Here is a 24,200-nt window from a genome sequence, read left to right as displayed (position 1 = left end):
ATATTATTCCTGCCATCACTCGTTGGTGATGACAGACAACTAGGCAAGACACAATTCACACGGTTCTGGTGACACGCGCCATGCAGCTGTTTGTTGTGTGGTTTGTAAACAATGCAAATGGCGGCCTGGCTGGTATTGCGCGAAATATCTCCTCGTACAAGACTCGTGATGTACAGTTTCTGATATCATGTTTACCCCATTATTCTCACTATTAATAATTAATAATGAACACATGGATATTTTTTTCCAATATGATTTTTTATGTAGCTTGTACTGCTCCTTAGTCATACAATCAAGCCACCTGTGACATCAAGATCAAGATCATACAAATGGCGCCCGACGGAAAAACGGAATAACAGCAAGGCATGGGCAATCCTCCATCGATTTCAATTTTGTATAGTAGTTATTAGATCGCCCTGTATTCTATGGTAACATATTATAAGACAGCTACGGACTATGAAGGATTATATACAATGATAAAGGAAAGTTTGCCGTTGTTATTGGATAAGACAAAAAACAGACCCTTAAAAACACCCCAAAGAAGAAAAAAATCATTAAAAATTTGTACACTCGGAGTACAAGGCGCAGGGCTAAACTTTCAGGCATTTTTTTGAGAAAAAGGTGTGCGCTATACGCTGAAAAATACGGTATTTATTTTTCGACAGAAACCTACCTCTTGTTTGATTTACATTGTTTTTGATTTACACGACCTCTCCAAGAACGCAATACTCGCGTAAATCGAGAGTTACCTGTAGTAGCTGATGATGCCTTTGCCATGAGAAGCTACCTGATGAAGCCGTACCCCCAGAGAAACATGACCAAAGGACAGAGAATCTGCAACTACAAGCTGAACAGAGCCCGCACACATCAAATCCCTAACCAACACATTCACACAACATCAGTTATTCACTCCTATTCTAATAATGCATTCACACAACGTATACAATCATAATTTAACTGGATGGATCACAGCGCGTCTTCGAAGCTGGCGGGAGAGGGTAGCTCCGCCCACTAAAACTCGTGTGTGTGTGTGTGTGTGTGTGTGTGTGTGTGTGTGTGTGTGTGTGTGTGTGTGTGTGTGTGTGTGTATATATATACATATATATATATATATATATATATATATATATATATATATATATATATATATATATATATATATATATATATATCTATATGTATGTGTGTGTGGGTGTGTGTGTGTGTGTGTGTGTGTGTGTGTGTGTGTGTGTGTGCCTCTGTGTGTGAGAGAGAGAATGGCCACATTGTTTGTTTCGGGGAAATGCAACTTATCACACCATAGGTCACCTATATTCTGCATTATTTCCCTCATTCAAGTGTAAACAATTTTTTGTAACTATCGCCATTTACTACATCCTCGAAGGACTACCAGCTGCTACAAGTTACTATGAAGCAAAGCCTTATTGTAAAGTTATCTACTACTCAGTGTTTGTTTGCGATCAGAGTACGTTCTTCGTCCTGAAGTTGGCCACTCGTAGAAATATATATATTTTTTCTTCAACTGCAGCAGAAGCATGAGACAGACGCATGAGACAGGGGTGGAGATGTTATTAAAAAAAAACAAAAAAAAAAAACGCTCATCTCTACGATTTTCCTTTGGCAGAGGATAATAAAAATCGTCCAAGATTCATACCTAGCATTCATGTTTATCAATATATAGTAGGGTTGTCGATTTTTTTTTAAATAAAAAAAATTGGTTTTTATTTTATCAGATTTTTCTATTTAAATCTATTTTTTTTATTAATGAAAATAATTAAATGAATGTAAACCTCTATATTCCCTACATCAGTTTCAAACACATGTTGGAGTATTCTTGTATCATATTCCATCATCATAAGTAACCTGGTTGGCTGTTTGAGCCAGTCCTGAGACTGACCAGCCACAGCCAGCCAGCCACGGGCCAGCACCACACCACGACTCCACGAGTCTCTTAACAGTCTAACCCAGTTGTTCCCAACCTTTTTTCTGCCGTTTCCCCCTTCATCAACTTCAACCGCCCGGATTTCCCTCTTCATGTGGACGAGGAAAAAAGTAGCCAAAACACGAAATATACTTGCTTAATAACACAAATAATATAATAAATAAATAGTAGCCGAACACAATATTTACTTAATAACACAAATCAGTCAGTCAATAGCTCTGACGCCCCGTTTCCGCCGACTGATTGCTAGTAATTTATATTTCCTTTAGATTAAATTTCCCCCCTGGAATCATAAAATTTCCCCCCAGGGGGAAATTTCCCCCATGTTGGGAAATGCTGGTCTAACCAGATCATGTCAGGTTTTGGACATGTCTTGACTGAAATTTCACAAAGAAAAATGACAGCAGCTTCAAATGAAAGTATCGGAAAAGGTTGTGGATGCTCCATTTATGTATGTATGTGAAGTGATTCTTTGAAAAAAAGGATATATATTTCAAATATCTCCTTTACTGGCACTTCCCATATTTAGTGTTTTTCGTCCCTTTTAATATATAGCTTTTCTTTAGTTCATTTGAGTGTTTGGAGGGCCGAAGACTACCCACATGCTGTCCTCATGATCGCCTATCAACCCGGACACCAGCGAAACTCTGTAAAGAGGATCAAGTGAAGCTCGGGGGGGGGGGGGGGGGGAGAGTGACTGGTTTAGTCAAGCAAGATGGCAGCACTATAAAACAGTTGCCTGCGCCACCAATTGGCTGGGACCTACCAAAAGAGTAAAGATGGGGGCATACGCTACAGCTGAGCGTGGCCACAGTGCTCATCTCCGTAGCATTGGCCCTTTAGCCTGTGGGGGGAAGAACCCATCACCCCGGGACACAGGGTCAGCGTGACATCCGGGTTACCACAGTTTACCTTCCCCGTATTTCCCCAGGTACACATTTATCAACCATCCAGAAAGGGGGGATGAACAGCTGGGTGAGCAGCACGCTGACTGCCCAGGTCGGGATTCGAACTCGGGGCCTTGGATTCGTAGCTAGGAACGCTAACCACTAGACCATGGTGGCATAAAAAAATATCCAATTGGTAACATATAAGAACAAGTGGTTCATGTTGTAAAATGCTTTTGAAACCATCACTCTGCCTCAGCAAGATACCGTCAAAAAGGCGGTCAATGTCTTGCTCTGCTCCAGGACATTAGACGGACAGTGTGTGGCTGATGGAAGATATATTTAATGAACTAACCAGCTCAGGAAAATGCCTTGTTCTGCTCCAGGACACTGGACGGACCAGGTGTGGCTGATTGAATATATATATATATATATATATATATATATATATATATATATATATATATATATATATATATATATATATAATGAACTAACCAGCTCAGGAAAATGTCTTGTTCTGCTCCAGGACACTGGACGGACCAGGTGTGGCTGATTGAATATATATATATATATATATATATATATATATATATATATATATATATATATATATATATATATATATATATATATATATATATATATATATATATATATATATATATATATATATATATATATATATATATATATATATATATATATATATATATATATATATATATATAATGAACTAACCAGCTCAGGAAAATGTCTTGTTCTGCCCCAGGACGCTGGACGGACCATGTGTAGTTGATGGAAGATATATATAAAGAACTAACCAGCTCAGGAAAATTTGTAAAGTTAATAGGGAAAATATTGATTTCAAAGTTAGTGTTTTCTTTGTTTATTTTTCCATTCTATATTGTTGCCCTGCAATAAGATCAAGATTTAAATCAATGACATTTAAAAAAAATCAAATAATACAAATCTTGACTTAAATCGATGATTAAAACAAAATCATTTGATTTAAATCTTGATTTAAATCAATGATTTAAATCAACTTGATTTAAATCAAACAACCCTGATATCAATAGTTACCATCCCTCCCATCTTGTCTTTCTCCTATTCTCTCTCATTCACCCTCTCTGTATCTCCCGATTTATCTTATCTCTATCTGTCACTTCCTATCTGTTCCTATCCCTTTCGCTACCATTTCAAGACACCTCGCACCAACACTCACCTGTATCTTACCCCTCCCAACCCCCTTCCCTTCTTCTTCTTTTCTTTTTCATCATCTTCTTTTCTTCTTTTTCTCTTTTTTTTTCTTCTTCTTCTTCTTCTTCTTCTTCTTCTTCTTCTTTTTCTTCTTCATCATCAACATCATCTTCTGTTGTTGTTGTTCTTCTTCATCATCTTGTTCTTCTTGTTCTTCCTCCTCTTCCTCTGCTTTCTCTTGTTCATTTGTCATTCTTCTTCTTTTTCTTCTTCTTCTTCTTCTTCTTCTTTTTCTTCTTCTTCTTTTTCTTCTTCTTCTTTTTCCTTCTTCTCCTTAGTTTTCTTCTCCCTCTACTTCCTCCTTCTCCTCCTCACCAAGCCCACTTAAATAAACGAATTAATAACTAAAACAGACATAATGAAAGTTTACCAAGAAATTTCAATCATCCGACACCAACACTTCCCCTTTTTCTCACCCCTCCCAATACCCCCAACCCTCCGATCCCCTCCTCCCCCCCCTAACACCCTCAACCCTCCCCCCACCAACACCCTCAACCCCTCATCATTCCCCCACTCCCCCCTAACACTTCTCACCTCCGCCAGACGGGGGAGGCGCTGACGGAGGGGCTGTACCGTGCGACCTTCCTCATCCAACGCATCATGGACGTGGATCAGTCGGAGAGGGAGGGGAGATTCGTCGTCAAGCCCGGGGTGGATGTCGAGCTGGATGAAAGTGAGTGCGTGAGTGGTAGTGGTGAGGGGTGATGGGGGTGGTTGGGGGGTGAGTATCGGTGGATGTGTGTACGGGGGGGGTGAGTCAGGGGTGCAAGGAGTGAGAATGTTAGGTGAGGTGAGAAGTGAGGTGAGGTGATGTAAGATGGAGTGAGATGAGGTAATTTTCTAAGTGCGTGAGCGAGTGTGTGGGCATGTGAGGGATGCAAGAAGTGGGGAGGATAGGTTAGGTGAGGTTAGGTGGGTTGGAGTGCTGACGTGGGGAGTGCGTGAGCGAGTGTGTGGGTGAGGGATGCAAGTAGAGGGAAGGTTAGGTAGGGTGGAATGGTGTGGTGGGGAGTGCGTGAACGAGTGTGGGTGAAGTTAGGTGAGGTGAGGTGGAGTGCGTGAGCGAGTGTGTGGGTGAGGAATGCAAAGGTTAGGGAACTTGGGTCAGGTGAGGTGGAGTTATGTGGTGGGGTGACACTACGCAAACCTAACACAACCCCAACAAGACAACCAACCCAAACCTGACCTGTCCTAATCAAACTATAGATATGCAAAAAAAAAAAAAAAAAAAAAACAGGAAACTAACACCACACATAATGCAACTTCTATCCTTCTCTCTGTACCTTATCTCCAGTTTCCTTTCTGACCGTTCTATTTCTGCTGTGGTGGACGGTCACTGTTCTTCCCCTAAACCTATCAACAGTGGTGTCCCACAAGGTTCTGTCCTATCTCCCACTCTCTTTCTGTTGTTCATTGATGATCTTTCCAAAACGAACTGTCCTATCCATTCTTACCCCGACGACTCCACTCTGCATTACTCAACTTCTTTTAATAGAAGACCCACTCTTAAGGAACTTAACGATTCAAGGCTGGAGGCAACAGAACGCTTAGCCTCAGACCTTACTATTATTTCCGATTGGGGCAAGAGGAACCTGGTGTCCTTCAACGCCTCAAAAACAGTTTCTCCACCTATCCACTCGATACAATCTTCCAAACAACTATCCCCTGTTCTTTGACAACACCCAGCTATCACCTTCAACACTAAACATCCTCGGTCTATCCTTAACTAAAAATCTCAACTGGAAACTTCATAATCTCATCTCTTACTAAATCAGCTTCCTCTAGGCTGGGCGTTCTGTACCGTCTCCGCCAGTTCTTCTCCCCCGCACAGTTGCTATCCATTTACAGGAGCCTTGTCCGCCCTCGTATGGAGTATGCATCTCATGTGTGGGGGTGTCCACTCACACAGCTCTCCTTGACAGAGTGGAGTCAAAGGCTCTTCGTCTCATCAGCTCTCTTCCCCATACTGATAGTCTTCTACCTCTCAAATTCCGCCGCCATGTTGCCTCTCTTTCTATCTTCTATCGATATTTTCATGCTGACTGCTCTTCTGAACTTGCTAACTGCATACCTCTCCCCCTCCCGCGGTCTCGCTGCACACGACTTTCTACTCATGCTCATCCCTATACTGTCCAAACCCCTTATGCAAGAGTCAACCAGCATCTTCACTCTTTCATCCCTCACGCTGGTAAACTCTGGAACAATCTTCCTTCATCTGTATTTCCTCCTGCCTACGACTTGAACTCTTTCAAGAGGAGGGTATCAGGACACCTCCTCCCGAAATTGACCTCTCTGTTTGGACACTCCTTTGACCTCTATTCAGGAGCAGTGAGTAGCGGGCTTTTTTCTTTTTTTTCTTTACGCCCTTGAACTGTCTCCTTAGCTGTAAAAAAAAAAAAAAAAAAAAAAAAAAACTCAACGCTATCAGACCCACAACAAAAGTAATCTATCCCAAATCCAACAAAAAAAATTCCCCAGAACCCAACCTAACCTCAACTCCACATCCTCAAGAAGAGAATCCTAACCAAACAACCTCCCCTAATCAACTTCCCCAAACCAACCTCCCCAAACCTAACCCCAACTCCACACCCAACATAACTACCTCCTCAGAACCCAACCTAACCCCAATTACACACCCTCAGAACCTCCCCAAACCAAACCTAACCGCAGCTCTACACCTTTAGAAAAGAAAACCCAACGAAACAACCTCCCTATCCCAACCTCCCTTGCCCAACCTCCCCAAACCCAACCTAGCCTCAACTTAACAACCTCAGGAAAAATAACGGTAAAACAACCCCAAAACCCAACTTAACCCCAACTTCACATCCTTAATAAAGAAAACTCCACAAGACAACCTCCCTAAGCCAACCCCTCCCACCCCAACCTCTCCAAACCCTACCTAGCCTAAACTCACACCCTCAGGAATGGAAACTCAACAAGACAACCTACCCCAAGACCCAATCTAACCCCAACTCCATATCCTTAATAAAGAAAACCCCACAAGACAACCTCCCTAAACCAACCTCTCCCACCCCAACCTCTCCAAACCCAACCTAGCCTCAACTCACACCCTCAGGAATGGAAACTCAACAAGCTAACCTCCACAAAAAAACAACCTAACCCCAACTCACCCCCTCAAGACAGAAACCAAAACAAAATAACGTTCCCAAACCAACCTTCCCAAAGCCAACCTCTCCAAACCCAACTGAACCCCAACTCCACACCCTTAGGAAAGAAAACCCAACAAAACAACCTCCCCAAACCCAACTCAACCCTCAACTCCACACCCTTAAGAAAGAAAACCCAACAAAACAACCTTACCAAACCCAACTCAACCCTCAATTCCACACCCTTAGGAAAGAAAAGCCAACAAGACAACCTTACCAAACCCAACTCAACCCTCAATTCCACACCCTTAGGAAAGAAAAGCCAACAAGACAACCTTACCAAACCCAACTCAACCCTCAATTCCACACCCTTAGGAAAGAAAAGCCAACAAGACAACCTTACCAAACCCAACTCAACCCTCAATTCCACACCCTTAGGAAAGAAAAGCCAACAAAACAACCTCCCCAAACCCAACTTAACGCCCAGCTCCACACCCTTAGGAAAGAAAACCCAACAAAACAACCTCCCCAAACCCAACTCAACCCTCAATTCCACACCCTTAGGAAAGAAAACCCAACAAAAAAACCTCCCCAAACCCAACTTAACGCCCAACTCCACACCCTTAGGAAAGAAAAGCCAACAAAACAACCTCCTCAAACCCAACTTAACGCCCAACTCCACACCCTTAGGAAAGAAAACCCAACAAAACAACATCCCTAAACCCAACTCAACCCTCAACTCCACACCCTTAGGGAAGAAAACCCAACAAAACAACCTCCCCAAACCCAACTGAACCCCAACTCCACACCCTTAGGAAAGAAAACCCAACAAAACAACATCCCTAAACCCAACTCAACCCTCAACTCCACACCCTTAGGGAAGAAAACCCAACAAAACAACCTCCCCAAACCCAACTTAACGCCCAACTCCACACCCTTAGGAAAGAAAACCCAACAAAACAACATCCCTAAACCCAACTTAACGCCCAACTCCACACCCTTACGGAAGAAAACCCAACAAAACAACCACCCCAAACCCAACTTAACGCCCAACTCCACACCCTTAGGAAAGAAAACTCAACAAAACAACATCCCTAAACCCAACTGAACCCTCAACTCCACACCCTTAAGAGAGAAAAAAAATGATCTCCCCAAACTAACCTTCAAATCTAACCCCAACTCCACATCTTCAGGAAAGGAAACCCAACAAAACAATCCCCCCCTCAACCTCCCCAGTCCAACCTCACCCCACCTCCATCCCACTCTCAGGAAAGCGTCGATTCAGCGGGCTCGGGGAGGTGATGCGTCGCGTGGCAGCCGTCGAGCTCACACGCCTGCCGGAGGAGGTGGAGAGCTGCTGCATGATCTACCTCCCCCACGTCGGCTACCTCCTCGCCTTCCCGCCGCCCAAGTCCTTGCTCTCCCCCGGTCCTGATGCCACCGCCGACACCACCACCGCCGCCGCCGCCTCCGCCACCTCCGGCACACACCCCGCCCAGTCCTCCCCTGACTCCTACGCCCTCCCCGGCTTGCACTTCATGTTCAAGACGCCCGATATGGTGTTCTACAAGAGTGACACGTGCTATGGTGAGTGTGGGTGGAGAGAGAGAGAGAGAGAGAGAGAGAGAGAGAGAGAGAGAGAGAGAGAGAGAGAGAGAGAGAGAGAGAGAGAGAGAGAGAGAGAGAGAGAGATGTTTTATTTTCTTATCATTTACCAGTCATTTTTCTTTTGTTTTCTTCACTTTATTTTTTACAGGCATTGTTTGCGGCCATACCGTATCACTGTAACTGTTCACTGCGTGCTTAGAGGAAATTTTCAAAAGTTTGCCGGAAGAGTAAAGAAATAGTAATAGGAAGCGAACATCTAAGGAATTATAGATTTCCAAATTACACTGTCCTTTTTATCGGACTATTGGTGAACTGCAATGATAAAAGAATTAAAGAGAGTCTATAGGTAGAGCTTAAGATGAATAAAAGACTGTATAAAGTTAGGTTCAACAATCGAGCGCAAATCGAACAAATAGTCATCATGAGGAAGATCTATAAGTTTTTTTTTTTTTCTAGTCTAACCAGAAAACTAAAAACAACGGTCAGCCAATTCAAGCGGGGTGATGCAGTACAGATAACGGCATTTTTCTTTATCAAATCGAGTCCTCAAGCGATGGGAAAACCTAACCTTCCCGCAGAAATAGTTAGTGCGAAAACAATGAACTCCTTAAAAAAATCACATTGACCCTTACTTTGTTGCGGAGCGAATTTAACGTTTCCGCACGTACGTACATCAAGTGCTTCAATATGTTCCGCAGGTCATTAACGTGCCTGGTGAGTTATATTATAGTTATCACTTAACCACACAGCCTTGTTATAAACGAATAAGCTTCATGTTGCCTGCTTTTCCATGTTTCCAGATTTCCTCTTCCTCTTTCTTATTCTCCTTTTCCTCCTCCTCTCCGTCTTTCTCCACTCTCTCCACTACACCTTTTCTTCCTTCTACTCCTTCACCCTTTTCTCATCACCTTAATAATTCTCCTCCTCCCTCTTCTTCCTCCTACTCCTCTTCACCTCCAACACTCGGCTCACAACCGAGAGAGCCCGGGTTCGATTCCCGGGCGGAGTTGATAAATTTGGGCCCAGCAGTGAATGGGTACCAGGTATTAATCGGGGGTTGTGTCCCGTCTCCTGGGATCTGTTTCCTTCTCCTATAATTCCTTCCCCTTCTGTCTCTCTCCGGCATATGACCACAGATGCTGCGCCGACTAAACGAAACTTTCCAACTTTTCCTCACCTCTACCCTGTCCCACCACCACCACCACCACCTCCTACTCCCTTCCTTCCCATTCACACACCACCACCACCACTACCACCACCACCTACCTTCCCCTTCACCCACCATTCTCACACCAGCACCACCACCACCCTCCTACCCTCACCCCCACCTTCACCGCCACCCGCAGAGCTGGACCGCGAGCTGGGAGACATCCAGGTGGAGATCGCCAACCACGAGACACGCATCATGCTGAGGCTCATGGACGCCCTGCTGCAGCACGCCCACGCCTTCCTCGCCCTCGTCGGCCACGCCCTTATGTTGGACTGGTGAGTGGAAAGAGTGGAGGCATGTGGAAGGAGGGAGGGATGAGTGGATGAGTTTGGGTTTAGGAGGGGTTAGTTTTTTTTTGTTGTTGTTGTTTAGTTTGCCTTTTTTATCTTCAGTGACTTTTAATTTGCTCCCTCCCTCCCCCTTTCTGTTTACGACTCTCTTAACTATACTTCTTACCTCCTTCCATCCTTCCCTCCACCCCTCCACCCGAAATTGACCTCTCTTTTGGCTACTCTTTACTTTTGTGGGAGCGGCCAGTAGCGGGCTTTTTTTTTTTTTTTTACTCTTTGTTGCCCTTGAGCCGCATCCTTTGCTGTAAAAAAAAATATCATCTTTCCTTCACTTTTCCCTTCCTTGCTTCCTTCTTTCCTTTCTTCCTTCACTGCTTCCTTTCTAGCGCTCTTCCTTTCTCCCTTGCATCCTTCCATCCTTCCTTTCTTTCATCCGCCCTTCTGACTCCCTCTCCACCAATACTCTCTCTACCATCTTCCCTCTCTCCACCACCCTCCTTCCCTCTCTCCACCACCACTCTTCCTCCCTCTCACTCATCTCCATCACTCTCCCACAGCTTCCTCGCCTTCTCCATCGTGACCCGGGAGTGTGGATGGGTGCGGCCAGAGATAGTGGAGGAGGGGGAGGCGGTGATAGAGGTGGAGGGAGCAAGGCACCCCCTACAAGAGCTGTGCACCCCCTCCTTCGTGGCCAACCCAATACAGAGTGGTGGTGGTGGTGGTGGTGGTTGTCGCCCCTCCATCACCCTCATCACAGGCCCCAACGCGAGTGGAAAGACTGTCTATTTGAAGCAGGTTAGTGGTGAAAGAAAACGGGATGTGGGTTGTATTGGTTGTAGTGAGTTGGTTAATGGGTATACTTAGATATTTTTTTTGTTCGTGTGTGTGTGTGTGTGTGTGTGTGTGTGTGTTCGTCACCGTTTTCCTGAGCCGTATCTGTCTGCCCGTCTGTTTGTCTGTCTGCCTGTTTGTTTGCCTGCTTTTGTGTGTGTTTATCCACCTTTACCTATCGTTTTTTTTTTATATAGGTCTATGTTTGTTAATATTAAAGAAAAGCTTTATTTTTTTTCTGTCTAAATCTATAATAAAAAAAATCTACATCCCTCCTCCTCCTGCTCCTGCTCCTGCTCCTCATCCTCCTCCTGCTCCTCCTCCTCTCAGTTTTATTATTATTTTTTTTATTTATTATCCTTCCTTACTGTCCTCCCCATTCTCGTCATTTCTTATCTTTCCTCCTCATACCTCTGTTCCACTTCTTCCTTTTTCTCCCCCTCCTCCTCCTCCTCCTCCTCCTCTCACTTTTTTTTTTATCTATTATCCTTCCTCACTGTCCTCATTCTCGTCATTTCCTATCTCTCCTCCTCATACCCCTGTTCCACTTTCTCCTCCTCCTCCTCCTCCTCCTCCTCCTCCTCCTGCTTTTCCACCTCTTCACTTCACTGCTCCATCACTTCATCCTGCTCTTCTCCTTTCCTTCTTATCCCTCTCTTCCACCGTCCTACACCAACACCTTTCCTCTCCCACTCCCTTCATTTTTTTTCCCACTACTACCACCACCACCACCACCACCCTCACCACCTCCTCCTCCTGCAGGTTGGGGTACTGGTGGTGCTGGCTCAGGTGGGGTGTTGGGTGCCGGCGACCAGGGCCAGACTCACCCCAGTGGACGCCATCATAGCCGTCACCCCTTCCACCCCATCCATCACCTCGGGCCTCTCCACCTTCATGGCTGAGCTCAACAGGGTAAGTGATGGGCAGGGAGGAGTGAGGAAAAGGTTAGAGAGGGGCAAGGGAGAGGGGCTGGGGAGGGAAGCGAAGGATGTAGGATTGGGAGAGGGAATAGTGGAAACGGTTATGGCCGTGGGTGAAAGGAGATGGAAATAGGGAGAGATAGGAGGGAGGAAAGAAATGCAGTGAGAGGGAAGGCCATGTTTAGTGGAATGGAAATAGGAGAGGGTGTGTGGAAAGGAGAAGGAGGGAGTGGTGGAGTACAGGAGGAGGGAGAAGGAAGGAAGGAAGGGTAGCAGGGATGAGAGAAATGTGATGTGAGAGAGAGAGAGGGAAGGAAAAGTGGTGGTAGGGGAGGAGAGAACTGTGTGATGGGAAAGAGGAAAGGAAAGATGGATGGCAAGGGGAGGAGAGAAAATGTGATAGGAAAGTAGGAAGGATGGGATGGGAGGAAATAAACAAAAAACTGGTTGGAAGAAAGAAAGGAAAAAGGAAAGAGTAAAAGGGAGTAGAAAAAAAAGTTTGAAGAGAAGAAGATCGTTGAGAAGGAAGGAAGGATGGCGTGGGAGGAAGTAGAAAAAATGTTAGGAAGAAAGAAAGGAAGGGAGAAAGAGTAAAAGGGAGAAGAGAAAAAAAGTTTGAAGAGAAGAAAAAGATCGTTGAGAAGGAAGGAAGGATGCCGTGGGAGGAAAAAGAAAAAAATGTTAGGAAAAAAGAAAGGAAGGAAGAAAGAGTAAAAGGGAGAAGAGAAAAAAAAGTTTGAAGAGAAGAAAAAGATTGTTGAGAAGGAAAGAAGGATGCCGTGGGAGGAAATAGAAAAAAATGTTAGGAAGAAAGAAAGGAAGGAAGAAAGAATAGAAGAGGGAAGCAAAAAATAAGTTTGAAGAGAAGAAAAAGATTATTGAAAAGGAAGGAAGGATGGCGTGGGAGGAAACAAAAAGACTGGTAGGAAGAAAGAAAGGAAGGAAGAATAGAAGAGGGAAGAAAAAATAAGTTTGAAGAGAAGAAAAAGGTTAATGATAAGGATTGAAGTTGGGATTTTAAAGGTAGGGTTTTGTTACTGAATATTGCACCCCTCACCCACACCCCTTCACTCATTAAAACCCTCACCCATAAGACTACAAGATGCTGTGTCTGTCTCTCCCCACACAAACCCACACCAATCCCCCCCAGCCCCAACATCCCTACACATCCCACTCCTTTACCAAACATCTCTCTCTTCTCTTCCATTTTTTTCTTTTTATTCTTTCTCTGTTTATTTTTTTCTCTTTATTTTTGTGTATTTCTTCCTTTCTTTCTTCCCTTCCTTCCTTCTTTCCTTCCGTTATTTCTATTTCTTTCTCTCTTCCTTTACTCTCTTTATTTCTCTTCTCTTATCTCCTACACCCACTCACCCCTGCACACCACACCCCTTCAACACCCTTACACATGGCACACGCTTCCCATTTACACACCACAACCCTTCATCCCCCTCACAACCTCACATCTCAACACACTCCACCCTTCACCCCTCTTTCACCCCCTACATCTCCCTCTGTCCCTCACTCTCTCACCCTCCCCTTTTCTCACCCCTTCCTCCACCCCCTCACACCCCAAAACTTTTCTTCGTCCCTCAACATTTCACCCCATCCATCCCCTTCCTCTACTCCAACACACCTCAGCCTTCACCCCTATACCCCTCACCCTCCCACTCTCCCCCATCTACATCCCTTCCCCTATCCACACACACTTTACCCCCCTTTCATCCTACACCTTTCTTTATCCCTCATCATCTCACCCTCCCCATCCACATCCCTTTCATCACCCCAACACACCTCACCCCAATACATTCCTTCATCCCTCACCATCTCCCCATCCTCTATCTCACCCCTTCCTTCACCCCTCACCACCCTTCTGTATCCGTCACCCACTCACTCACACCCACCCCTTTCCCTTCGCCCCACAGATGAGCAGCGCTGTTCTAAGGGCCACCAGTCGCTCCCTCGTACTGGTGGATGAGTTCGGGGCAGTCACGTATGAGAATGACGGAGCCTCTCTCCTTACGGCCTGTCTTGACCACTGGGGCGAAATGGCCAGCGGGAGGAGAAGGAGGAGGAGGAGCAGCAGGGAAGAAGATAAGGAAGACAGGGGAGATGAGAATGAGGGGACAAGGAGGAAGCGGAGGAGCAATACAGAAAGAAGAAGTGGTAGTAGTGGAGAGGATGTGGAAGAAGAAGAGGATGGGGGTGCAAGGATAAGGAAGGGAAGAGTGATGAGGAGGATGAGTGATAGAGATTCAGGAAGGAGCAGTGGAGAGGAGGAGGAGGAGGAAGGAAGTAATGCAAGGTGGATGAGGAGGAGTGAGGATGGAGTGAAAGATAATGGTAGTGAGAGGAGCTGGAGGAGTAGGAGTAGGGAAGATGAGGAGGACGATAGTACGAGAATAATAGTAGGGAAGGAGTGGAATAGTACAGAGGAGGACATAGGAGAAGGAAGGAGTTTAAATGAAGATGAGGAAGAGGAGAGGGAAAGGAGGAGACAAATTAATGGAGGAAGAGGAGGAGGAGATAACAGAGAGAACGGAAAATATCATTGTAGAAGAAGTACAAGCGAGGAAGAAGAGATGGAGGACAATTACGAAGAGGAAGGAAGAGGAAGAGGAAGAGGATGCCCACACGTCTTCGTCTCCACTCATCTCCTTCGTGTTTATGACCATCTGAAATATCCTGAAACTGTTTGGCCCTTGGTGAGTAATGTCCTTGAGTTCCTTCCATTCCTTTCATCCTTCCATCCTTCCTTCCATCCTTCCATCTGAAATATCCTGAAACTGTTTGGCCCTTGGTGAGTAATGTCCTTGAGTTCCTTCCTTTCCTTTCATCCTTCCATCCTTCCTTCCATCCTTCCATCTGAAATATCCTGAAACTGTTTGGCCCTTGGTGAGTAATGTCCTGAGTTCATTACATTCCTTTCATCCTTCCATCCTTCCTTCCATCCTTCCATCTGAAATATCCTGAAACTGTTTGGCCCTTGGTGAGTAATGTCCTTGAGTTCCTTCCTTTCCTTTCATCCTTCCATCCTTCCTTCCATCCTTCCATCTGAAATATCCTGAAACTGTTTGGCCCTTGGTGAGTAATGTCCTTGAGTTCCTTCCATTCCTTTCATCCTTCCATCCTTCCTTCCATCCTTCCATCTGAAATATCCTGAAACTGTTTGTCCCTTGGTGAGTAATGTCCTTGAGTTCCTTCCTTTCCTTTCATCCTTCCATCCTTCCTTCCATCCTTCCATCTGAAATATCCTGAAACTGTTTGTCCCTTGGTGAGTAATGTCCTTGAGTTCCTTCCTTTCCTTTCATCCTTCCTTCTTTCCTTCCCTCCTTCCTTCCTTCCCTCTTTCCTTCCTTCCATCCCTCCGTTTTTTTTATTCCCTTCTCTTTCCTTCCTTCCTTCCTTCCTTCCTTCCTTGCTTCTCTTTCTTATTTACTTTTTTTTCTTCCTTTGATTCTACTCCTTCTTGCTTACCTTTTACTTTCTTCCTTTTCTCTCGTTCATTATTTTTGTATACCTATTTAGTTCCTTCCTTCCCTCCTTCCTTCCTTCCTTCCTTGTGTGCTTGTGTTCTAATGTTCTTGTTATTTTCTTGTGTTCTTTCGTTTCCGTGTCCTCGCGTGGCCAGGTGCTGGAGGTGGTGCGGGAGGGCGGGGGTCTGGTGCCACTCTACCAGGCGAGGACGGGCCGGGCGCACACCAGCCACGCCGCTGCCGTCGCCGCCCTCGCCGGGGTCCCTCAGTGCATCATAGAGAGAGCAGGCCAGGTACGGTTTGTTTTACCTTTGTTGGGTAAAATCTTTGAATATCTGCTTGTTTGCTAATCTTTTCTTCATTCTTTCCTCATTTTACGTCGTTGATGTAGATAATGAACGGCACTGGGCCAAGAACCGAGCCCTGAGGGACACCACTAATTACAGGCGCCCACTCTCAGTTAAATCCATCAGTCACCACTCTTTGCTGTCTATTATTGTTCAACCGATTTGCGATCCATTCAAGCATAACTGGCGCCACTATAAAAAAAAATGGCCTGCGCCATGACGGGCTTGGCCCGACCACCAGCTAGGGCCCTGAAGAAAGCCTACAGGCGCTATAGGCTGAGATGTACAAAAAAAAAAAGATGGTGTACTTTACCGCCAATACCTAGTTGTTTTAATTTATACAGTAATTTATGGTGTGGAGCTTTATCAAAGGCTTTCTGGAAATCAAGATATACTACGTCCATGGATTTGGTTACGTCATAAACTAAGAAGAGTTCGTTTTAAAAGCCAGTAGGTTTGATAGGCAGGATCTCTTGTTACGAAAGTCATGTTGTGAATCCTTAATTAATGAGTGGCTTTCATGGTAACTCACAATAAGTTTCGCCTTCTGTACCGGCCAGTGACGCCCAGCCAATATGAGGGAGATTAAAGTCTCCTAATATCAGTGAGTCGCTGTAATTAAGTGACTAACGTGAAACGATGCACATTTCAACACCATCTTCGAGTGACTGTCCCAGAGGCCTGTAGGTGACGGATATATTTTGATTATTTTTTTACAGAATTTACTCACACGCACAAATGTTTAACGTTATGAGGACTCCGAAGCTGGGGGGGGGGCTCGACATAATGAATTTTTAATTAAAAAAAAAATGAAAAAATGGTGTGTGAGTAACATACAAGAACAAGAACACAAGGAGTCTGCAAGAGGCCGGTTGGCCTATACAAGGCAGCTCCTGTGTCTATGTTTAGAGAGCATGATGACCTATACTCTGGTGTTAATGAGACAATAGAGAAACAGAGAGGACACGAGAGAGTCTTTGATTAGCTTGCAGCACCCCCTCGCCTCCCATATATACCTCACCGGGAGTAGTTTGGGTCCGTTTCGACAGCTGTTGACTGCCTACTCCCTTAAGGTGCTTGGACATCTTTTGTTGATGCGGATCCGCAGCCAGCTGCTGAAGTTGCAGACGCCTAGGCAATCTGGGTTCACACCTGCTAAGTCGACAACTGACCGAATCCTAGCGCTTCGCGTATTGGTAGAGCGACGACGTGTTTCGACAAGGAATGTTTGCAGCCTATGGCGATTTTCAGATGACGTTTGATTCAGTGCATCGCGAGGCTCTCTGGGATCTCTTGCGACTCCGCGGGATTCCTGCAAGGACCATTAGTCTATTCGCTATTGACTGGCCTGTAGTTTGGGACTGAGAGGGCTGTGAAGTGGGGGGGAAGCGTGTCCAGCTTCTTTCCCGTGAACGTGGGAGTGAGGCAGGGGTGTGTCCTTGCCCCCAGCACTTTTCAACACTTGTATGGAATGAGCACTAGGCAGAGTTGTGGATCAGAGTCATTGTGGAACACTTTTTTTTTTTTTAAACAAAGGAGACAACTCACGGGCACAAAAAAGGAAACAATAATAAAAAAAAAAGCCCGCTACTTGCTGCTCCTAAAAAGAAGTTGGGAACCTGTTGGGAGCACCAGAATTACTGACTTTGTATTTGCCGATGCTGCAATAAACCATGCGGAGTAGCTAGCTGCTAGAGGCTCTGGTGATATGGTGATGGCTCTCAAGGCACCTCACTTACTATAATCAGACTCAGCTATGAAGTCCGATAAGGCGGGGCCCGCTCGTGGAGTCCCCTGGCCACAGCGTTGTCAAACCTAGTTTTCGGAGTAAGGACAGCCGGCGGAGTAGCTGCCATCGAGCGTGGAGATGAGGGTCCTGAGGGAGGAAATGACGTGGTGTCCATGATCGCTGACAACTTTGGAAAGCAACAATGTCACGTGTTATGGAATTTATACAAGCCAATTCTGTTATTCTAAAAAGAGGCGACACATCCATAACTCTGTATAGCCTTATTCAATGTATACAATCATTGAAACCTTTACTTGAGATGTTTCTGATACAATATATTTATTACACAATTCCAAATACTAAATAGCTGACATATGAGAGAGAGAGAGAGAGAGAGAGAGAGAGAGAGAGAGAGAGAGAGAGAGAGAGAGAGAGAGAGAGAGAGAGAGAGAGAGAGAGAGAGAGAGAGAGAGAGAGAGAGAGAGTGTATCAGGGATGGAGTATTCGTATTCGGTATTTGTATTCGAATACACTCGAATACTATATATTTGGGTGTATTCGTATTCGTATTCGAATAAATATTGATAGAAATCAAAGTATTCTCACTCGTATTCGAATACAAGGGGAAAGTATTCGTATTCTGCGAATAATCTGACGAATACTTCAAGATTTATTATCCGAAATAACAGCCGTTGTTCCTTACAACTCTAGCTTCCTGTTGGGCGGACGTGACAGCAATCTCTACTCTGTTCCCTCCTACTATCTCTATCCTAAATTTCAATCCAAAGCTGGATGTTGCGCCTACGTGCGCAACTACATCACTTGCTCTCGTGCCCACGACCTTGACTCTTCTGAATTTTCCACCATCTGGCTAAGACTTCATAGTCATTCTATTTCTAAATACATCTGTGCTGTTTATCTCTCACCTAACTCTACCAACTATGTAAAATTCTTTGACTATTTGAATTATAAAGTGGAGCACATCTTGACCCACTCTCCCTTCGCTGAAATCTCCATCCTAGGAGATTTCAATGTTCACCACCAGCTTTGGCTTTCATCCTCTTTCACTGACCATCCTGGTGAACAAGCCTACAACTTTGCTATCCTCAACGACCTAGAGCAGTTGGTCCAGCACCCTACACGTATTCCCGACCGTCTTGGAGACCGGCCCAACATTCTAGACCTCTTCCTTACCTCAAACCCTTCTGCTTATTCTGTCAAACTGTTCTCTCCGTTGGGCTCCTCCGATCACAATCTTATTTCTGCATCCTGTCCTATCGCTCCTGTACACCCTCTGGACCCACCGAAGAGGCGATGCTTCTGGCATTTTGCTTCAGCTCGGCGGGACGACCTGAGGATGTACTTTTCCGATTTCCCGTGGAATGATTATTGCTTCTGTGTGTGCTCTGCGCATCACAGAGGTGATTGTCTCTGGAATGGAGGCATACATTCCTCGTTCTTTCTCTACTCCTCACGCTAAAAAGCCTTGGTTTAATCACGCTTGTTCTCGCGCTGTCAATGATAGAGAGGTAGCTCACAAAAGGTACCAGAGCCTTCAAACTAATGCTAATTATGAACTTTACATTTCTGCATAAAATCGTGCCAAATCTATCTTCCGACTAACCAAGAATTCTTTCATTAATAGAAAATGACAAAACCTTGCTTTCTCTAACTTTTCCCGTGACTTCTGGCATCTAGCCAAACCAACTTCACTTCTTCATCTTTCCCTCCACTCCTCAGTCCTGACGGCAACACTGCCGTCTCATCTATCTCTAAGGCTGAACTCTTCTCTCAAACTTTTTCTAAAAACTCCACTCTGGACGATTCTGGGCATATTCCTCCTACTCATCCCCCCTCTGACTCCTTTATGCCTGTTATAAAGATTCTTCAAAATGATGTTTTCTATGCCCTCTCTGGCCTCAATCCTCAGAAGGCTTGTGGACCTGATGGAGTGCTTCCTATTGTCCTTAAAAACTGTGCCTCCGTGCTGTCACCCTGCCTGGTCAAACTCTTTCGCCTCTGCCTGTCAACATCTACCTTTCCTTCTTGCTGGAAGTATGCCTTCATACAGCCTGTGCCTAAGAAGGGTGACCGCTCCAATCCCTCAAACTACCGTCCTATAGCTTTACTTTCTTGTCTATCTAAAGCTTTTGAATCAATCCTTAACCGGAAGATTCAAAAGCACCTTTCCACTTCTGACCTTCTATCTGATCGCCAGTATGGGTTCCGCAAGGGGCGTTCTACTGGTGATCTCCTAGCCTTCTTAACTGACATTTGGTCATCCTCTCTTAGCCGTTTCGGTGAAACTTTTGCTATTGCGCTGGACATATCAAAAGCTTTTGATAGGGTTTGGCACAAATCTTTGCTTTCCAAACTACCCTCCTACGGTTTCTATCCTCCTCTCTGTACCTTTATCTCCAGTTTCCTTTCTGACCGTTCTATTTCTGCCGTGGTAGACGGTCACTGTTCTTCCCCTAAATCTATTAACAGTGGTGTCCCACAGGGTTCTGTCCTATCTCCCACTCTTTTTCTGTTGTTCATTGATGATCTTTTTTCCAAAACGAACTGTCCTATCCATTCCTACGCCGATGATTCCACTCTGCATTACTCAACTTCTTTTAATAGAAGACCCACCCTACAGGAACTTAACGACTCAGGGCTGGAGGCTGCAAAACGCTTAGCCTCAGACCTTACTATTATTTCCGATTGGGGCAAGAAGAACCTGGTGTCCTTCAACGCCTCAAAAACACAGTTTCTCCACCTATCCACTCGACACAATCTTCCAAACAACTATCCCCTATTCTTTGACAACACCCAGCTATCACCTTCCTCAACACTAAACATCCTCGGTCTATCCTTAACTCAAAATCTCAACTGGAAACTTCATATCTCATCTCTTACTAAATCAGCTTCCTCGAGGCTGGGCGTTCTGTACCGTCTCCGCCAGTTCTTCTTCCCTGCACAGTTGCTGTCCATATACAGGGGCCTTGTCCGCCCTCGTATGGAGTATGCATCTCCTGTGTGGGGGGGCTCCACTCACACAGCTCTTCTGGACAGAGTGGAGGCTAAGGCTCTTCGTCTCATCAGCTCTCCTCCTCATACTGATAGTCTTCTACCTCTTAAATTCCGCCGCAATTTTGCCTCTCTTTCTATCTTCTATCGATATTTCCACGCTGACTGCTCTTCTAAACTTGCTAACTGCATGCCTCCCTCCTGCCCCACTGCACTCGACTTTCTACTCATGCTCATCCCTATACTGTCCAAACCCCTTATGCAAGAGTTAACCAGCATCTTCACTCTTTCATCCCTCACGCTGGTAAACTCTGGAACAATCTTCCTTCATCTGTATTTCCTCCTGCCTACGACTTGAACTCTTTCAAGAGGAGGGTATCAGGACACCTCTCCTCCCGTATTTGATCTTGCTTTCGGCCACCTCTTTTGTTTCTTTTTTAGGAGCAGCGAGTAGCGGGCTTTTTTTTATTATTGTTTTCTTTTTTTGTGTGTGCCCTTGAGCTGCCTCCTTTGTTGTAAAAAAAAAATAAAAAAAAATCGTCGTGTATAGTACAAGGCAGAGTGTTATGGCGGATTGACTTTCCCCACGTCCTCATGGACACGTCCTCATGGACATGGACTGTGTCAAACCAGTGATTACTAAGTGAGACTGATTCGACATTTATTATCTGCATAGTCCGTTAAAAGCCAAGTCCTGCAATACGGGCACGTGGCACGCTACCCATAAGCCGACCCTGCGCACCGGGATGCTTATGTGAGAGGCAACCCCGAATGGAGAAGCCCAAGAAGACTGTTACAGAGTTCGTAGCTTGAACAAGTCGTTCGATCCTGCCGTGAGGTATTTATGATGGAGACTTGCCTGGAGGAACCCCGGATTTGACGTCGTAAGGTGGGCGAGGCGACACGCTTCCTGGCGTATGGCCCTATTGATTGATTGATTTCGTTTGATTTTTTTATTCCTCTTTTACCATCCTTTTCTAACACACTCCCTCTGCCCTCCCTTCTCTTAATTTTTCCTCCTTTTCTTTCTCCTTCCTCTCCTTCACACTTTATGTATCCACCTTCTATTCCTCCATCTTGTTTTCCTCCTTTACCTTTCTGTTTATGCTCCCTTCCCGCTTTAACTCTCCTTTAATTTCTCCGTCCCAACAGGTCTGCGAGAGCATCAGGCGGGGACGGCAGCCTCCCAGGTGGACTCTGATGGAGGACGAGGGGAAGATGAGGGTGTGTCAGGACGTGGTCACCCTCTTCCTCACCCACGACCCCGAAAACGACCCCCTCAATGCACTTCTTAAGATACGTGAATTTTGCTCCTCTTCCTCCTCATCCGCCTCCCCGTCATATTCCTTATCTTCCTCTTCTCATATAAGTCGCCCCCGACCTCTTGCCCCTCCTCCCCTGTCTCCTCCTCCGCCTCCTTCGTTTTCAGTTAATAAGTCTAAGATTCTTCCTTCTTCCCTTCCTCCTCCTCTTCCTCGCCCTCCACCTCCTTCCCTCCACCACTCCTCCTCCTCCTCCCTCCCAGATGACCCTTCCCTCCTCCTCCCCCCCAACCAACACCCCATATCCACCAACACCACCTCCACCTCTTCCTTCTCATCCAGTTATCTTCCTCCTCCTCCTCCTCCTCCACATTCACTTCACCCAAAGATATGTGACTACTCCTCTTCCTTCGCCTCTTCCTCCTCCTCCTCAGCAGTCAACCCTTTACCTCCTCCACCCACGCAAACCTTCCTCTCCTCCCCACCGAGGAAGAAGGGGAGGAAGGTGGGGGAGGGGGAGGGGGAGGAGCAGGAGTCCTCCCCACACAACGCTTCCCTCATTCCCCAGGACTTCCTCGAGGTTATCATTGCCTCCGGGGGGGTCAGGGACGATGGGGAGGAGAACGAGGGAAGTACACACGCACGCACATGGGATACGCACACACGCACACGGGCTGAACAGACGCGTACACAAACCAGTCCTCGCACTCCCATACGCACACGGGAAACGTACACACCCACACAGACTGAACAGACACATCCACCTATACCCACACAAGATACACACACACGCACACAGGCGGTTTCCACACCTACACAGACTAACACATCCATCACCACCACCACCAACAACAACCCTACTCCCTCCCACACTCCCCGCCCCCCTCCCTCCTCCACCACTCCCTCCACCTCCACTCCCTACCACAGTGACTACTCCTCCCAACCCTCCACTCCATTTGCCACTCCACAAGCCACCTCCTCCTTCCCTCCCCCCCTCCACCCCCCCTCCAGTGCCTCCCCTCCCCCCTCCTCCGCCCTCCCTTACAAAGCTCATCAAATGTCCCCTTCCATTACCTCCCCCTCCCCCTCCACCAATACCCCCTCTTCCACTCCTGCTCCACCTACTCCTACTCCTCGTCCTACTCCACTTCCTTCTTCCTCTACTCGAAAAATCTGCCCATATTCCTCCTCTTCCTATTACTCTCCTCCTCCTCCTCCTCCTCCTCCTTCTCGTCCAGCTCATCAGATTTCGCCTTCCCCCTCCTCCTCCTCCTCCTCCAAACGACCCAATGTCTCCTGTTCTAAAAGTCCTCTTTCCTCCTCTCCCTCTTCTTCCTCCTTCAAGAAAACGTCTCCCTTATCTTCCTCCTTTTTTTCCTCCCCCACTTCCCACATAAAGCCTCTCCCTTCTCCTCTCAAAACCTCTTTATTTTCCTCTTCTTCTTCCTCTTCCCTCTCCAAAACCACCACCACAACCACTACTACCACCGCCATCACTACTTGCTCCACCTCTGCCTCCTCCTCCACCTCGTCATCCTCCTTTAGCAAACCAAAATATACCCATTCCACCAAACACTCCACATCCTCCACCACCTCCTCCTCCTCCTTCATCCTAACCAAAACAAGGAAACTGTTACCCTCCACTCCCTCGTCTTCCATCCCTCCACCTTCCACCCCTTCCTCCTCCTCCTCCATCCCGTCCTTCTCCTCCAAGAATCCTTCCCTCCCGAAGTATAGGAACTACATTCTGGAAGGAGCCACAGCGGTCTTTGAAGCGATCCGGAATTCACAGAACAAGGAAAACGAAGCTTCGAACGACACCTCGACTCCTGATGATGTTAAATGCCCATCAGTCAATAAGATGAAACCCCTTCTGAAGCCAAAGAAAACGAGGAATGAAGCTCCGAACACCCGGAGTCTCAAAGTTCTGAAGCCAACCACGAGAGAGCCACTGATGCCTCTAGAAAATGAAGCTCCACTGGCTCGAAACGTGACCAGAGCTTCGAAGTGTAGAAACGAAGCAATGAACCGCCGTGAGAGAAAAGCCTCACCTCTTCAAAATAGAGTTGATGGAAAAGGAACATCAACAGCAAAACGAGAAACAACAACATTAACCAACACAGTATACGGAGAAAGAGAGAGAGAAGGAGCAGAGCAAGAAAAGGGAAGAGAGAGAAGAGGAACAAGGGGACAAGGAATAGTAGGAGAAGCGGAAAGGGCAACAGAAGGAGGTGGAGAGACAGAAGCAAATGAAACAGCCTCAAAGGAAATAAGAAACGAGGGGAACGTGAAGAAGAGGAGAATGCTGTTGAACCCAAAAGG

At 45.9% G+C, this 24,200-nt stretch overlaps 1 protein-coding gene across 1 annotated transcript in view; it reads left to right on the top strand.

Annotated features, from left to right (window-relative positions):
• The window catches only part of LOC126998309 (uncharacterized), a 181,743-nt gene that overhangs the window by 155,978 nt on the left and 1,565 nt on the right, over positions 1–24,200 (top strand). The window contains exons 8-15 of the mRNA XM_050859796.1: positions 4,633–4,762; positions 8,466–8,783; positions 10,151–10,289; positions 10,862–11,099; positions 11,898–12,047; positions 13,978–14,757; positions 15,684–15,821; positions 21,769–24,200. The exon at positions 21,769–24,200 is cut by the window's right edge and continues 1,565 nt beyond it. Of these exons, the coding sequence (XP_050715753.1) occupies positions 4,633–4,762; positions 8,466–8,783; positions 10,151–10,289; positions 10,862–11,099; positions 11,898–12,047; positions 13,978–14,757; positions 15,684–15,821; positions 21,769–24,200 (4,325 nt within the window). The remainder of the gene's footprint in view (positions 1–4,632; positions 4,763–8,465; positions 8,784–10,150; positions 10,290–10,861; positions 11,100–11,897; positions 12,048–13,977; positions 14,758–15,683; positions 15,822–21,768) is intronic.

This window comes from Eriocheir sinensis, chromosome 14 (genome assembly GCF_024679095.1).
Source record: "Eriocheir sinensis breed Jianghai 21 chromosome 14, ASM2467909v1, whole genome shotgun sequence".
NCBI lineage: Eukaryota > Metazoa > Arthropoda > Malacostraca > Decapoda > Varunidae > Eriocheir > Eriocheir sinensis.
This window is presented reverse-complemented; position numbering and strand designations above follow the sequence as displayed.